Source organism: Anas acuta, chromosome 1 (assembly GCF_963932015.1).
Source record: "Anas acuta chromosome 1, bAnaAcu1.1, whole genome shotgun sequence".
NCBI lineage: Eukaryota > Metazoa > Chordata > Aves > Anseriformes > Anatidae > Anas > Anas acuta.
Window position 1 is genome coordinate 123,709,097 of NC_088979.1, and position 15,308 is coordinate 123,724,404.

Sequence of the window (15,308 nt, forward strand, 5' to 3'; positions counted from 1 at the left end):
GTTTGTTCAGCCTGGAGAAGAGAAGAGTGAGGGGAGGCCTCATCACGATCTACAGCTTCCTCAACAGGGAGAGTGGAGGGGTAGGCACTGATCTCCTCTCTGGTGACAGCAATAGGACCCAAGGAAACAGCTTGGAGCTACAACAGGGGAGGTTCAGGCTGGATATCAGGAAAAAGTTCTTCACTGAGAAGTGGTAGGGCACTGGAACAGGCTCCTCAGGGAAGTGGTCATGGCACCAAGCCTGACAGAGTTCGAGAAGCATTTGGACAATGCTCTCAGATACGTAGTCTGATTTTTTGGGCAGTCCTCTGGGGACCCAGGAGTTGGACTCGATGATCCTTGGGGTTCCCTTTCAACTCAGGATACTCTATAATTTTATGATACCTGGCAGGGCAGCAGACCTGCAACTCCATGGCTCCTGGGGCTTGCTTGCTGGCTTGCTTCCACACACTGCTCTCCCACACTGTCTCATTAATGCAGAGCTTGGTGCCTGAGAAGCAAACAGGCTGTCCTGGTGGAATATGAGCTGTTCTGTGACTCTGGAAAATCTCATCCAGTTACCTAAGGTCTAGAGAAGACAGTGGGATGCAGCTGAAACACGGATGAGTGATTGGGGTGTGTCCATGTTTGTGGTTTTATATGGATGTCTGCCAGAACCTTTCCTGCCTGGAAAGCAGCAATACCCTTACCATTTCCACAACCTTATGCCCCACCCCTTGCCACCAGCAAGAAAAACTCTGACGTGTTTGGTTACTCTGTGCAAATAGTGCTTGTCAGAACTGACTGTCAAAGACTCAGATGTGTCAGTCTGCTAATTAAGGAATCAACTCTTCCTGTGTGTGGTATAAGCCTCTTTCCGTACTGAATGCTGTACTCTAATAGTAGAAGCCTCCTTTCTTCTTTGTTACATAATGTCTTGTAAGTATGGCATAAATAAGCCATATTCCTTCTTGAAAATGAGTGTGATCAAATAGATTTGTATACTCAACATAGTTGGGTCCACACCTTGTTGCACCCTTGACAAAAAATTTCAAGAAAGATTTAAGTATCTATATGTGTGTGTGGGGAGGGTGTCATGTCCTTGGAAGAGAGTTCCTCCCCTACATTTGTGGCATGGAGGGAAGAGTTCCTTCACCTCATCTGATCTCCTTCTCTGTGACAAAGCTAAGAGGCTAAAACAGGTCCTCAGCTCCCCTGGATCACACTGAGCCTCCTAAGTTATATGATAGGAGAATTTCTGTGGCGACTTCCCAGAGAAGTATATGATGCTGCTCAGTGCTGCAGGGACAGAGATGCTGGTCTAAAATCTCAGTCATATTATACTGGGAAAGGATCCTGCTCACTCCAGTTTCTGTTTCTACACCAGTGCCATTATTTTCAAGCATAAGAATTGAGCAGCCAAATCAGCAGGGTTAGCCTTTGGAGACTGATAAATTTGTCTTTTGGTAGCATGACTACAAATATGAGTCATGAATGTGCCAGGGCATGGCAAGAAAGTATATCGGGCTTGTGAGTACATTAGGGAAATAAGAAGATTGTTCTGGTAGGAAGAATGAAGCTTGGTGTAATCCACACCTGTACTACCTTTAGGGTGTGGATCCAGAAGCAAACTACTCTCTCTTTTGTGTCTCACAAAACTAAATAATTGTTTCAATCCAGATTGGAGTCCTGGCAAAAACTAATACGTACACAGTGATCTACAGTGATTAAGAAACCAGGGCTCTGGATCAAAGTGATAAACAAACAAAATAGACAATGTAGGCATATGGTCCAACAGTCTGCTTGCAGACAATAATAGGCCAAATGCTATCTACAAACTGCACAGTAAAACCTAATTTGAGCACAGCTTTTAAGTGGTGCTGCCCCTCAAGACCTTGCTTTCCCAAAGCAAAAAATACGGAGCTATGAAAGTTTTCTGCAGGTCCCAGCTTTAGTACATGTGGCTACTAGCATGTTTGCTAGTTATTTTATTGCCAGTATGAATAAGAGGATGATTACAAACCAGACAAAAATCCTTGATTGTTTCCTGGGGTAGTCAGGATAATTAGCAGGACCTCACAGTGGAGCCAGTCCTCTCAGTAGCAGCTGGGAATGCGTGGCAAGTGACAATTTACTGGGAAAGAGCTGACTTTCAAGCCCAATATAACTTTCAATAGGTTAAAAATATAAAGGTGTGACAGGTGTTACTGAAGAGGTGTGCTAAGTACATTTTATATCCAACAAAGTGGTGAAGCCAATGACTGGGGGAATAGGATAGCAGTAGTAACAGGCCACCACTGACAGCGCTTTGTAGTTACGTGAAGTGAGAGATCAGTAGCCACAGCTATTGTTCAAAATGCCACAGAGGTCCTAAAAAGTCTTTAATCGTGTATTACCAAGTCATCAACAATTTGCATGTCCAGTTCTCCAAAGGTATGATGGGAGGCACAGCCCAATTTCTGGATCAGTTGACTACCACCATTTTACACAGTTAGCTCTATTAACTATGAACCATCCCTGTATCTCACTAGTTAGTGGTAAATGTGTTGGACAAGGGCTTAAGGGAGAGCACTAGTGAACTCAGTGGTGGATGTACATTTCTGGAGACACAATTGTTTCAACCAAGGCATTCTTGATTTGCGTTGTTGAAGGTGAAGATGATGACTATGTCCTAGGTACTTAGCAAAGCTCCTGACTCTTTACTTCCATGGCTCATAAAACAAGTTACTTGCAACCTTTACCCTTAACCAAAACACTTCAGTTTCCATATTGTGGTAGTTTAACCGCAGCATGCAGCTGAGCTCCACACAGCCACTTGCTCTCTCCCCAGGTGGGATGGAGGAGAGAATTGCAAGGGTGAAGGTGTGAGGACTCCTAAGATGAGGTAAAGAGAGTTTACTAGGTAAATCAAAAGCTGTGTGCCCAAACAAAGCAAAACAAGGAATTCATTTGCTACTTTCCATAGGCAGACTGATGTTCATCCATTTCCAGGAAAGCAGGGCTCATCATGTGTACAATTTCTTAGGAACACAAATGCCATCACTCCAAAAGTTTCTCCTTCCCTCCTTCTTTACCCCAGCTTTTACTGCTAAGCATGACACCATGTGGTATGGACTATGTCCTTGGCCACTCTAGATCGAGCTGTGGTCCCTCCCAAATTCTTGTGCTTCCCCAGCCTCCTCATTGACAGGGCAGCACAAGAAGCAGAAAAGTCCTTGACTCTGTGTAAGTATTGCTCTGCAACAACTGAAAGCATAGGTGTGTTATCACACTGATTTTCAATGACAATCCAAAACATAGCATCATACAAGCCTCTGTGTAGAAAATTTACTCTATCTCTGCCAAAACCATGACACATGTAAACAGCTTTAAGTATGTGTTTGGTCAGTTGAAATCTACATGGAGATCATTTGTGTTCAGGCTTTGTATCGAAATACACTCTTTCACTGGGATTCTTGTGTCCCAGGTCATGTCTTCAACAGTGCTGGCTAATAGTTGGGACAAGCAGGTAGTGAAAGATGCTTGTGAAACTGAGCCAGCAGAATCTCATAGGTCTGCTAATGAAAATAGGGTGGGTCAGGTTCCTAACCCTGAAAGCAATATTGAATCACTTTCTGCAGAGTAACTGATGGTTTCAGAGACATTATTGGACTTACTGCCGCCAAAAGAAGCAAATGTGATATTTAAAAATTTATTTCTCCAGATAGGGATTGTTTTTCCTAGGCCTTCCAACCAGGAAAACATGGGATTTCTTCCTGCCACTTTGGTACATGGTGTTCAACCTCATAAAAATAAATAAACAATAAATAAAATGCTGGGTCATATCAGCAATAATCCTTTTGCTTCTTGTTTGTTTGTCTTTTATGTTCTTAGTCACCAAAGCTGTGTCCTCCCAAGGTGGTCATCAAGACTCTCTTTTAATAATATAAAACGAAAATGAGATTTGATAAAAGAAAATATATGTTTGTATTGAAAACAGGTTTTTGAAGTAATACAACAAAGATATGGATTTGTGCAAGGGTATGGTAAATTTAAAACAGTGCAAGAGCCACATATGGTATCCAAACAATGGCAGGCAGTGTATGGTGACATAACCACAGCATCTTCAGATGTAATGCCTTGAAAGGGAAGGAGCCCTCTTAGTTGTCTGCTTGCTTTGGAAAGCTGAACACAACGATACAGCCTGCATTGCTCCAGTGCAGTCAAATAGCTGCAATTTTGAATATATAAGTGAAATACAGTATCCATTCCCTCCTGAGTTAAAAAAAAGGAGGCATTTCATTGCAGTGACACTACATACTGCAAATGAATCTACTTGAGGAACAGGACAGAAAAGGTACAGGACCTTGATGATTAGTACTGAGAGGGAAAATATTTCGAAGAACATGGACGAAGTTCTGGTCTGGTTTATGATTTTCATTGCATCTGACTCTTGAGACTTGGTATCACTGGAGACAAATATCTGAGCTCAGGTGCCAAAAGCCTAAATTTAAATTTGTGAGTTTAGATTGTGGTCAAGATTAAAGGGTCACTAAACTGTTGAATCTTTTTGACTCTTTCATGTTCCATATTTTCAGGCTCCTGGCTTGGTTCTGAGGCTGAAATGATTCCCTCAGACTCAGCATATGCTGCTGAAAGGCCTACAGTATGTTGCTTTGTTCTTTTACTGGTAGTTTGGTAGAGTCCATTCATGTATGCTCTTGACTCAAAAATTGATCTTCACCAAATGCCTACACTGCCAAGCAAAAAATACAAGTTAAATAGTTGTTGCCCAGTGTCTGGTATTCCAGTTTCCTAAACATAGCAATAATTTATCTGAGGGACCATGAGACCATAACTCATCTCATCTGCTATTGTTTCAACTCTTTATTCTAGCTGACAGTAAACTGAAAAAGCAGTAGTAAATATGAAAGTATGATAAATATTTTCTTACATACTGCACATTAAAAAAATAAAAAAATAAAAATTTGAGGAGATAGAAAGAAAGAACAACATTCTGTGGGAACAGAGAAAAGCTAATGTCCCTCAAAATTCAAAAGACAAGCTTTTGCATTAGCTGCACGTTATGCTTCATGGCCTTGTTAGATGAGAATAGGTCTACTACATACAGAAATTTGAGAACTGGGAAGCTTTTTGAAACATCATGGTTGCTGATCACAGTATTAGTCTGTGAGTAAAAATATATATATTGAATCAATATGTGTCTTGTTTCCATTTAAAACTGCTTTTCTATCTAAAAACACAGACAGGACAGGATTGGCTGAAGATTAAAGATGCTGAATAAGGACAAACAACCACCAGCAAGTACTTGCAGGCATTAAAAACACTATTGATTCATGGCAGCAGTACCCAATTGCAGTAACTGGCCAGCCACAGACTTAACCAGGTTTAAGAAAAAAACAGCACATTACTGTTTGCCAGCATAAAGACACAGCAGTGTTAAAGGAAGCCCACCTCAGCACTGCTTAGCAGTGCTGAGGAGGTCACATTGTTCTAAGGCAGCACTCCTTGATAGGTCTGAGAAATGACAGGGTTATCGGCTAGTTCTAGACATAACGTTGACCCACATGGTGGCAATTGACCTTCATGTACTTTTCTGTATATGGACTTCAGGGTCTTTGCCTTAGTCCAGTACTGATATATACGACTCCATACACTCCAGGGTGTGGTGGTAGATATTATTTGAGGTGTTTCTAGTAGTCTTCTCTTGAACTGCATTGGTGCCACAAAATCCAACAAGGCCAAGGATTTCTTCCAAGGGTCAGTTAGGATCACAATGGGTTGAGGACAGAGTGCTCTCCTTTCCTGGTTGGCTTCTGGTTTGGAAGCACCTGAGGCACCAGAAGAACCTGAGCATCAGAAGCACCTGAGGGTATCATCTAAAGGTCTCACCAGTCTCTTCTATACCTGATAAGATCTTGTTCCTCAAATTTCAGTAGAGGACAAAGAAAGAAGAAAGGTCCAAATGTGATTATTAAGGAGATCATCAACAGATGAGTCACTGGACCTCAGAAGACTTGAAACACAGACAGGAATGGAAAGGTCACTTCCAAATCAGCACAGAGGCAAACATTCTGGATCCTATAAGATCCCTTATGGAGTACAGCATAGCAGAGAAGGAAGATTTGTTCATAATCCCTAGAAACAGCCACAGGCCTGACTTGATTCCAAAACCAGTTTGAGTCAATGTTGATGTGCCAGAGCCTACTCACAGCAGATGTGTGCCCAGTGTTACACGGCAGAGTTAAACGGCAGAGACTACTTTCTGGAGTTTATTTATTTTTTAAAGATGAGGGCTATTCTATCATCATTAGTGAACAGTTTAAATTGATATTTTGCATTATACCATCATTAGTCCAGACATAACAATTTGGCAGTGAGGACAGAAACACTAGCTTTTTAAATAAGAATTACTTTCTTTGTTCTGACTCAGTTTTAAACCTTTGTGCATTTTTTGTATGTTTTTATTAAGACTTGCATAACCATATTGCAGAAAAGCCCTTCCTTTTCAAGAGTTAAAATCTACAGTTTCTGAGAGCTTCTAGTTCCTCATTTCCAATAAACCAAAGGGGCAGAGTGAGAAGATGACAACTGATATTTTGTAAGGCTAAAAATACTGCGCCTTTTTACATAACACTGGGAATTTAAAAAGCACATTTACTGCTCGCAGATTATTTTTAAAAATGCAGTTTGAGCAACACCACGAGTATAGATTCAACTGACATTTATGAGAAGTAGCTGCTGTATGTTTCACTGTTTGGGATGAGATATTCAGTAGAGAATGAAGTAAATGTTTTTAAAAAGGCCAAATAAGACTCAGACTGCATCAAAGATATTTGTATCCGGGTATACACCACATGTTTATGTCATTGGTAGTGTCTCTTCCTAGCACATACTGCACAGCCCTTTTGACCCTCCAGAGCTATCTCCTCTGACCTCCCTGCTTGGTACTAGCTACCTGATGGTGAGCGAAGTGAGTTGCTCCATCAGTAACTACTACAGATTCACCGAGTTCCCTCTCTCACACATTTCTGGAATTTTCTCTTTTTCTCTTCCCCCCTCCCCCAGCTCATTTATCCCTCCTGGGACACTCCATCAGTGTTCAGTTTCCAATAAACGATTCTAGGATATCCAAAGTGTGTGTCTTTACTCTGGCAGCATAGACCAATTCGAGAACGCACTGTGCAGAAGAAGGAGAAAAAAATAATCTTTTAGCGCCACCATTATGTCTCTTCAACAATGTGGGAGAAAATAGTATTGAGCACCAGGAGGAATTTTTGATAAATACTAATGCTTTCTCATAAAGTTTTTTATGACCTCTAGGTGCAGGCAGAACAAGATGACATTTGCTTGGATGCGGATGTAGGTGTGCATGAGCTTATATTGCAATATGTAATGCAAACATTACATGTGTAATGATTACATGATATCCTGTGTCTATACCTCCACCTATTGTTACTTCTAATCTTCAGTTGATTCACACAGCCTCAAATATTTTCCTAGCTTGAAAGGACCCAGCCTTCCATTTATGTCAGATATCATTCACCCCTCTCAGGTTCTGAACTATGCTGGTGCTTCTTTTTTTTTCATTTTTTTGAACCCCATAAGAAGCCTTTTTGTTTGTTTCCTGCATCGAAGGAGCTCTGAGCAAGAAGGGATGGTATGAGTCATTTTGTTATCTCATTTCCTTTTCAGTCCACATGAAAATCCTATCAGTAGCTAATACAGCTTGATGTAGAATTAACTCTTGTGGTGTCTACTCCATTACTTCTGTGAAGCAATTACAGAGATCTCTGCCAGAAGAAGCATTTACTGGGGTATCCATGTTGTCAGTGGCAGAAGGCCAGCAGAGAAGCATATTGGAGCAACAGTTCCTGAAGGGCAATTCCTGTCTATATAGATCTAATACAGACACTATTTTTGTAAACATTTTCCACTCAAGAAGTTAGTAGGCCTCTGCACATTTTTCACAGCTGAATGCACATCTTGCAAGAAGCATGTATGAAGTTCCTCCATATCTTCCTGTGATATAAGTTGGTCGTGACACAGGATTTTAAATAAGGTTTTGAAAAAGGATCAGAGAAGGAAAGTGAGCAATCATTTTTCAGCCTTTTCATGGGAGGATTAGATGTGATTACCAGTGAGACCTTTGGAGATGGGAACTCATGTCAGGTTAAATGATAGAGAGAAGGAAAATATTTTGAATCATTTTGTGGTGTGCAACGTTTAGTTAAAAGTGGAACATTAGATGGCAAGATTTATATATATATATATATACATTTCATTTGAACTGGTTTAAATGGCAGCTAAGGGAGAAGACAGGGGCACATTATTTATGGTAGTACAATCTGAATCCCTGATAACTAATTAATGAAATTAATACCTTTATTAAGCAGGTATGACAGTGACAATAGCTCTGTATTTTATAAACAGTATTTCTCAGGAAGATGCTGTTCCAGTATTTATAATTTACAAGATCATTATATTTTATTTATACAGAGCTATAGGGAACACATGGAAAAGTAGGTTTAATAGAAACAATTCATCAATGGCTCATAGGATGATAAACAATGCTAAGAGGCGTGTCTTAAAGAGCAAACACAAAATAATTAACAAACAATTAACTGGAATAAGCTAGACTAGCCCAGAAGCTCTGCTTTGCAAACAGAAGTTCCTCAGGGCAACAACTGACGTGGGAGCTAGAATATAGCAATGTTCTTCCTTCTGTGTTGCCTAGCGTGCCTCTTATAGCAGGGTATATGGAGGGGGAGGTCTTCAGCTCTACAAGAAACAGAGGGGCAGTTTCCTTCCAGTTTTGTGTCATCAGCAAACTTGCTGAGGGCATGCTCTACTCCATAAGCCAAACCATTAATGGAGACATTAAACAGGACTGGACCCTGGGGTACTCTGCTAGTTATTGGCAACCAACCAGACTTTGGACCACTGACTACTACTTTCTTGCCCCATGCCTTCAGCCCATTTTCAACCCGTTTTTCTCTCTATATGATTAAATGTCCCCATCTACAAACCCTGTGTGAACACTTAACATTTATGAATACCTTTCAGATCAGCATTTAAATCAGCACTACACAAAATATATTTTGCATATGCTTTCCCACAAATTATAGCGTTGTGGCATTACGACATGTGAGACAGCTATGCAGCAGGCTAGTAGTTCTGTGGAGTGAAAGAATATACACACTGGTACAATTTTGTGGGAGTAGTGGACATTCACCACCCTTGGAAGGGAGAGTTCCTCCTCTTTTCCAGTTCTTTCTCTGCTCTGTTTGCCTGACACTTACCTAGTAGCAGTGTAAGTGCTTGCCAGACCCCTGTGTAATCTACTACCACACTAAAGCAGAAGAAAACAAATCCATCAAGAACTGGAAAGCTGATTTTCAGGCAGGGTAAGCGCTAGGACTTGCTCACCTGCCTGTGGAATCACAGCCTGAGGCAGAAGTCAGAACAGATTGATGTAGATTTTATTGTAGCTTAATGAAAGGAAAGACAAATGCACACTTATCAGGACCGGGGGTATGACACTGAACTTGAGACAAAGTGATAGACAAGTTAAAGTGTTAAGGCCAGAGAATAAAATAAGGAGAGTCAATGTGACTTACCTGAAACCTTTACTGAAAAGGGACCAGTGCAGAGATCTCTCTCAGTACTGAAAGGAGGTTTGCAGAATACCAGCTTTATATTGGGGGTGGAGAAAAGGGGATTAAAATTAAAACATGAAACAGAGTAATGACTTAAGAAATTGCCCACAGCTGTATTAGCAATACATCTCTATGCAAGGGTAGGACTGCAAAAACTGTTTGGTGGGGTTTGTGGTAAACCTCCTCAGGACAGCTATACTGATCAATCATAGAATTAGTAAGGTTGGAAAAGACCTCCGTGAGACTGTGGAGGACAGTAGTTGGCTGGACAGTCTCTAATTTAGAAAACACTTAGAGAAGCCTTGTTTCTTAATATACCATTTTTTTTCCCCATTTCAATTTTCTTTCATTTCCCCTATTCTTGCATTTACACCAGGAAGTCAATATGGATCTCCTCTTCAGGGAGGCCGAAAGACCTCTGGGTAACATGAAGTTTCATAAGATCTACGGTTTCCCAGCATTTGTAAAACTTAGTTTTCAAGAGTTTGGACACATCAGGAAAATGTCTTTATGGAGTCATCCAAAACAATTCCAAGAAAGTTGACAGATTTGGAAATATATGGGGGAGGGAGGAGAAAAATAGGGAAAGAATTCTAACTGTGGAGAAATTTCATCCTCAGCAAAGATATAATGTGCCGTATCCATTGAAGAACATTAAAGCACCAGATCATACTCCCAATGGCCTCAGGCACCCATACAGGAGGGGACTGCAATCTCTTATAATTCATAAGAGTTATAGTTCACCATACTTGGTAAATCTTCAATACCATGGAGTAGGGGAAAAGAAATAATAGCTGCTTATATTCAAACATTGGCACTTTTTTTTTTCACTTTTTCTTTCTTTATTTTTTTCTGCACATGTCCTTTTTATTTAACTTTTACTTTGTAAGTTGACTTTGTGTAGGTAGAGTTCCTTCTCTGAAGAGGCCCATGCAAAAACATATTCTTTCTATACGAAATATGAAGCCTCCCCCTCCCCCCTTTTCTTTCCTCCTTTTTCTTTAGGTTTAGTGTAAGCTGTATGTGGGAGAATGAGCTATTCCCCATTACTGCTGTTAATCGGGGCTGTTCAGCTGCTGTGAGCGACTTCTCAGCGATGTAGACAAAAAAATGAATTTCTCAAAGATGGGAACAAAATAATCCATTTGGGATCAGCAAAATTCAATTTGCTTTTAAGCGAGACTGGTGGAATGAAGCTGGTGAGATCAGAGAGGTTTTGGTGAAGGAAACACGAAGCAGCTGGGAGAAACCATGAGCATTTCAGAGCGTGCAGGTGGAAGGCGCAGAGTAGGGAGGGTCAGTGGTGCTGGGGAGGTGGGCCAGGGGGACACTGCCTGTTGTTACCAGGTGCAGACGAATTTGGGTTGTGAAAGGAGCCGACCTAACATCTTCATCTGGTGAGATGCGTCCCTGCGTCCCCCCCTGCCATGGTAGCAGGGAGCTTGAAGGAAAAGCCTTTTTATTCCACAGGGCTAAGCCTGCTCCTTCGCAGAGGGCTGGGAAGCGGGTACCGCTGCTGCACATCTGCACCTGCACATCCACAGCCCTCCAGGGAGCCGCCGGCCGCTGGGGGGGGCGGAGAGCATCCTTTAATTGAATCAAACCTGCAAGTGTAGTTACCGGGAAACCGCGGCGAGCCTCCGAGGGCCCGTCCAGCCGCCTCCATCCACCCGCACCTCTCGCTTCTCCTTCCGGGGGCGCTGCCGCTCCCCGCTCCCCCCCGCCCGCCGTCTCACCTGTACCGGGAGCTGCCCCGGCAGCCAGGAGGGGCCCCCCCCGCCCGCCCCTACTGCGGGCAGGCCCCGGTGCCACCCCGCCCCGCTCCGCTCCGCCCCGCCGGCCCGGTGCCGCTCTCCGCGGGGTGGACGCGCGGCCGCCCCCCGGCCCGGCTCGGCCCGGCACGGCCCGGCACGGCTCGGCACGGCTCGGCACGGCCCTGCCTCCCCGGTCCTGCAGCCAATCGTTGCGGTGCTGCCGGGCCGGGGCTGTTTACCCAATCCGTCGGGGAGCCGCCGGGGGGAGCGGGCGGAGGGGCGGCACGGCGGAGGCAGGCGCACGGCGGAGGCAGGGGCGCAGCCGCGGCGAGGGCTCGGCACGGGAAGCGGAGCCGGGGCAGATGACAGCCCGGCCGGCGGAGCCCCCTCCCGCCTACATCTCCCCGGCGGGGGCAGCCGGCGCTCGCACCTGACCATGACCCCGCGCCGGTCCCGGCTGGGCCGCCCCGGCGTTTGCCGCTGAAGGGACCGGCTCCTCTCCGACCTCCCCCGCCGCCTTCCTCCTCCTCCTCCACCTCCTTCTCCTCCTCCTCCCGGCTGCCGAGGCTGCCGCCTCTTCCCGGAGTGATGGGCTGCATCGGATCCCGCACCGTGGGTGAGGAAGGCGTTGGCGGGGACGGCGCTAGAGGATGCTCGGGCGGTCGCAGTCCCTCCCCGGTTATAACCGAGCGACGGTGGGACGCGGGTCGCCCTGCGCAGCGCCCATCCTGGCCGCCGAGGGCCCGCTCAGCGCCATTAGCTGCGCACGACGACCCCCCCGCTCCCCCCTAGCCCGGTGCCCCGAGGGGCGAGGGGCGCCGCCGGCCTCGGTGCTGGGAGCGGGGCGAGCCCGGGGCTGCGGGGGCGGCGGGGGGCATCTCCCCGGTCACCCCCGGAGGAAGGTCGCGGAGCGTGCGGGGTCGGTGCGGTGCCCCCCAGGGGGTTGGGGGGGTGCGGGGCGTGCCTCCCGACGCGGGATCAGGCAGCCGGAGGCTGCTTCCCTTGCACGGTAGCGGGTTCTTGTTATCCGAGTGTACGTAACACTGCATGATCTGCACGTCTTCTCTCCCCCCCCCCTTCCCCCTACGGAGACTTCAGAGGAGAACAGCAAACAAAACGGAATCCCTCCCTTCCTCCTTGCAGAGCCATGGCGAGGGGACACAGTGGGAGGAATAGCGTATTTCCACCCGGCCACGCTTATTTTTCAGGAGAGAATCCCAAGCCCTTAGGCTATGTAAACCTAGTTCTGTCTTCCTACACATATGTGAATACCAAAAAAATCCATGGATCTCTAAATGCAGGTCTCCGTAGATAAAAGCAGCGTCCAGTGGCACACTTTCCTCCCCACAGGAAAATTTCTTTCTGTGCAAACCACATGTAAAGACATCAGATAGATGCATAGAGACATGCCATTCAACTCAACAAAACACTCTCAGAGACAAAAACAGCTCATTTGGTGGAAGACCTCAAGCCCATGAAACACACAGGCACTGTGACATAAGTAGGAAAATGAAACTTTTGAGAGCAAGCAAATTGAACGAGATCCCCAAAATAAATCTAAGCGACTCTGTTAAAGTCTGGTGCTGTGACACTTCTTGGATTGGTAGGAAAGTCCTCTGTGAGCACTTCCAGGGGGCCATATACTCCTGTAGATGCAAACTTTAAACTAGACTACAGTTTCTACCTTGGGATATAATTCCCACATCTAGCCTATGTTTCTTACCGGTCAGATGTCCTCATGACCTGAAGAGATCTTTTATGTTTTCTGTAATGTTCACATGGCAAAGTTCACTGTTAAGATTTTTCAAAATCACCTGGGTCTGTATACTGTAATGTGTCAAAACATGTACTGCTTCCCTTTCCCATATCCTCTACATGTGCACACTGCTGAGGGTATTATTATTCTCTTGGCCAACAAATAATCTACACCACTTTTAACAGTGCATGTTGTACAGGTAGCTTTATTTCTTGGTCCATCTCCCCACAACGCTCTTCAAATAAATAATTAACACACAATCTGGTAGCATCCACTCAACTTCGGAATGATGCATGGCTTTCATACTTAACCATGAAGGTATTTGTTCCTGTGTGTGCCAGCATTTTTATGATCTCTGACCTGGTATCTGTTACACAAAGGCAGTATAACTAACCTATTTCAAGGATCATTCATATATATATGTCATAGATATACATTCATATATATCTTATTGTAGTCCTAGGATATCGTTGGAAAATAATGCCCTAGCATGAGTAGAACTTGTTGTATGGTGTAACTGGTTAGATTTTTGCAGAACTAGTTTAATATACAAGCTCTGTGTTGCCTTTCCAAGACCATGGGGATCCCAGAGGTAGGCAAAGCACGGTACACTTCTGTTGGCTTTAACTTGGAATTTGCATGTAGCAGATTTCAAATTCAGAATTAGTGCTAGAAAGCTCATAATCAGTCACATTTAGTTTATTCACCACATGGGGACCAGTGAAGGATTGTGCCCTGAGCTTGCTCTGGACCTTTTTCCATTCCAGTTTTAAGCAAACCACATGATTTCTCCGTTTCCTGCAGGGACATATTGTTATGATCTAGCTACATGTCATAGTCTGCACATTTAGTGATGTGAAACTTCGTATTTTCTTTCCTAAATATGAGTTTTCCTGTTATTTCTCCATGGGAAAAGTAATTGAGAGGTTCCTAACAGAGCAGCTCCATACATATAAGACTGAAGTGGAAGTCATATAACATCTTTTAGTGTTATAGGGAACACCAGAAGTCACAAAGGTGATGATCAAATTTGGATTCCCTAAGGTATGAGGAAAGTTGAAAACTCATCTTAAAGGCTAAGTGGACACCCATTCACCTTCTCCACAGATGCAGCCACTCACACACCGATGTCATACATGTGCTTTCCGTTACATGTCATTATGTCAACTACACAACAATCCAGAGCCCTTTTAAGCCTCACAGTTGACTTCTGCCTCCGATAAATGCCTCTGATATTCTGCCTCTGATACTGCCTAGAGGTCAGATCTGTATATTGGTGATAATTACTCTCTCCAGTGTAGTTCCCAGAGAGCTGCCTAGTGACTCTCACAATAACTGGGACTTAATTTCAGTGTATGTAAAAAAGGTTTTCACTGAGGTTGCTGGACACTTAAAGTTGCAAAATCCAGCCAGAATCTTGTAGATATTTGAGTTCCAACTACATGCAAAGATCAGCTTGATTATTTTTAGTAACTGAATTAGATAAATGTAGGATATTTCAGACCTGAATGTCTGAATGTATTCCAATTCAATTCTGAATACATTGCAAGTGTACCTTTGACCATAGTTTAGACATTAAAAAATTGATTGTTCTGACTAGTGTGACAAGATCTCTCTTATTTCCTTGAAGAGATTTAAATGAATGGAAAGCTCAAACCTATTACGCTCAAGAATACTCTCTGTTTTGCCCAGTGGTGTCTCTAATTTCTTTGACGTCTTTGAGTGAAAGCCTGCAACAAACATGTTCTGTGAAGTGACGTGAAATGGTGGAAAACTATTTAAAGAAATTAAAATCTAATAGTGCTTTTGGAGTGTGTGGGGAGAAAATAGAGATGTTCACACTGGATATCAGAAAACTTCTTGACCATGAAGAGTGTCAAGCATAGGAACAGGTTTCCCAGATAGGTTGTGCAGTGTCCATTCTTTGAGGTTTTCAAGACCAGATTGGGTAAAGCTCTGAGTAACCTGGCCTAACCTCATAGCTGACTCTGCTTTAAGCAGGAGTTTGTACCTCAAGAGGTGTCTTCTAATTGGAATTATCCCATGATCCTATGTTTAAGACTTAAAGCGTGGAGTGGTTGACTTTCTGAATCAGATTTGGTCCAGTGCTTCAGTCACATGCTGTCAGAGGACTGCAAGCTTCTACGTTAATACATTCCT

General features: G+C 43.9%; 1 protein-coding gene across 2 annotated transcripts in view; it reads left to right on the forward strand.

Annotated features, from left to right (window-relative positions):
- The first annotated feature begins 11,436 nt into the window (after positions 1–11,436).
- Positions 11,437–15,308, forward strand: part of FAM131B (family with sequence similarity 131 member B) — a 28,293-nt gene continuing 24,421 nt past the window's right edge. The window contains exon 1 of one of the 2 annotated variants that reach the window (XM_068700065.1): positions 11,437–12,008. In XM_068700065.1, coding sequence (XP_068556166.1) covers positions 11,981–12,008 — 28 coding nt within the window. In that variant the 5' untranslated portion in view covers positions 11,437–11,980. The remainder of the gene's footprint in view (positions 12,009–15,308) is intronic. The other variant, XM_068700074.1, reaches the window with a different exon arrangement.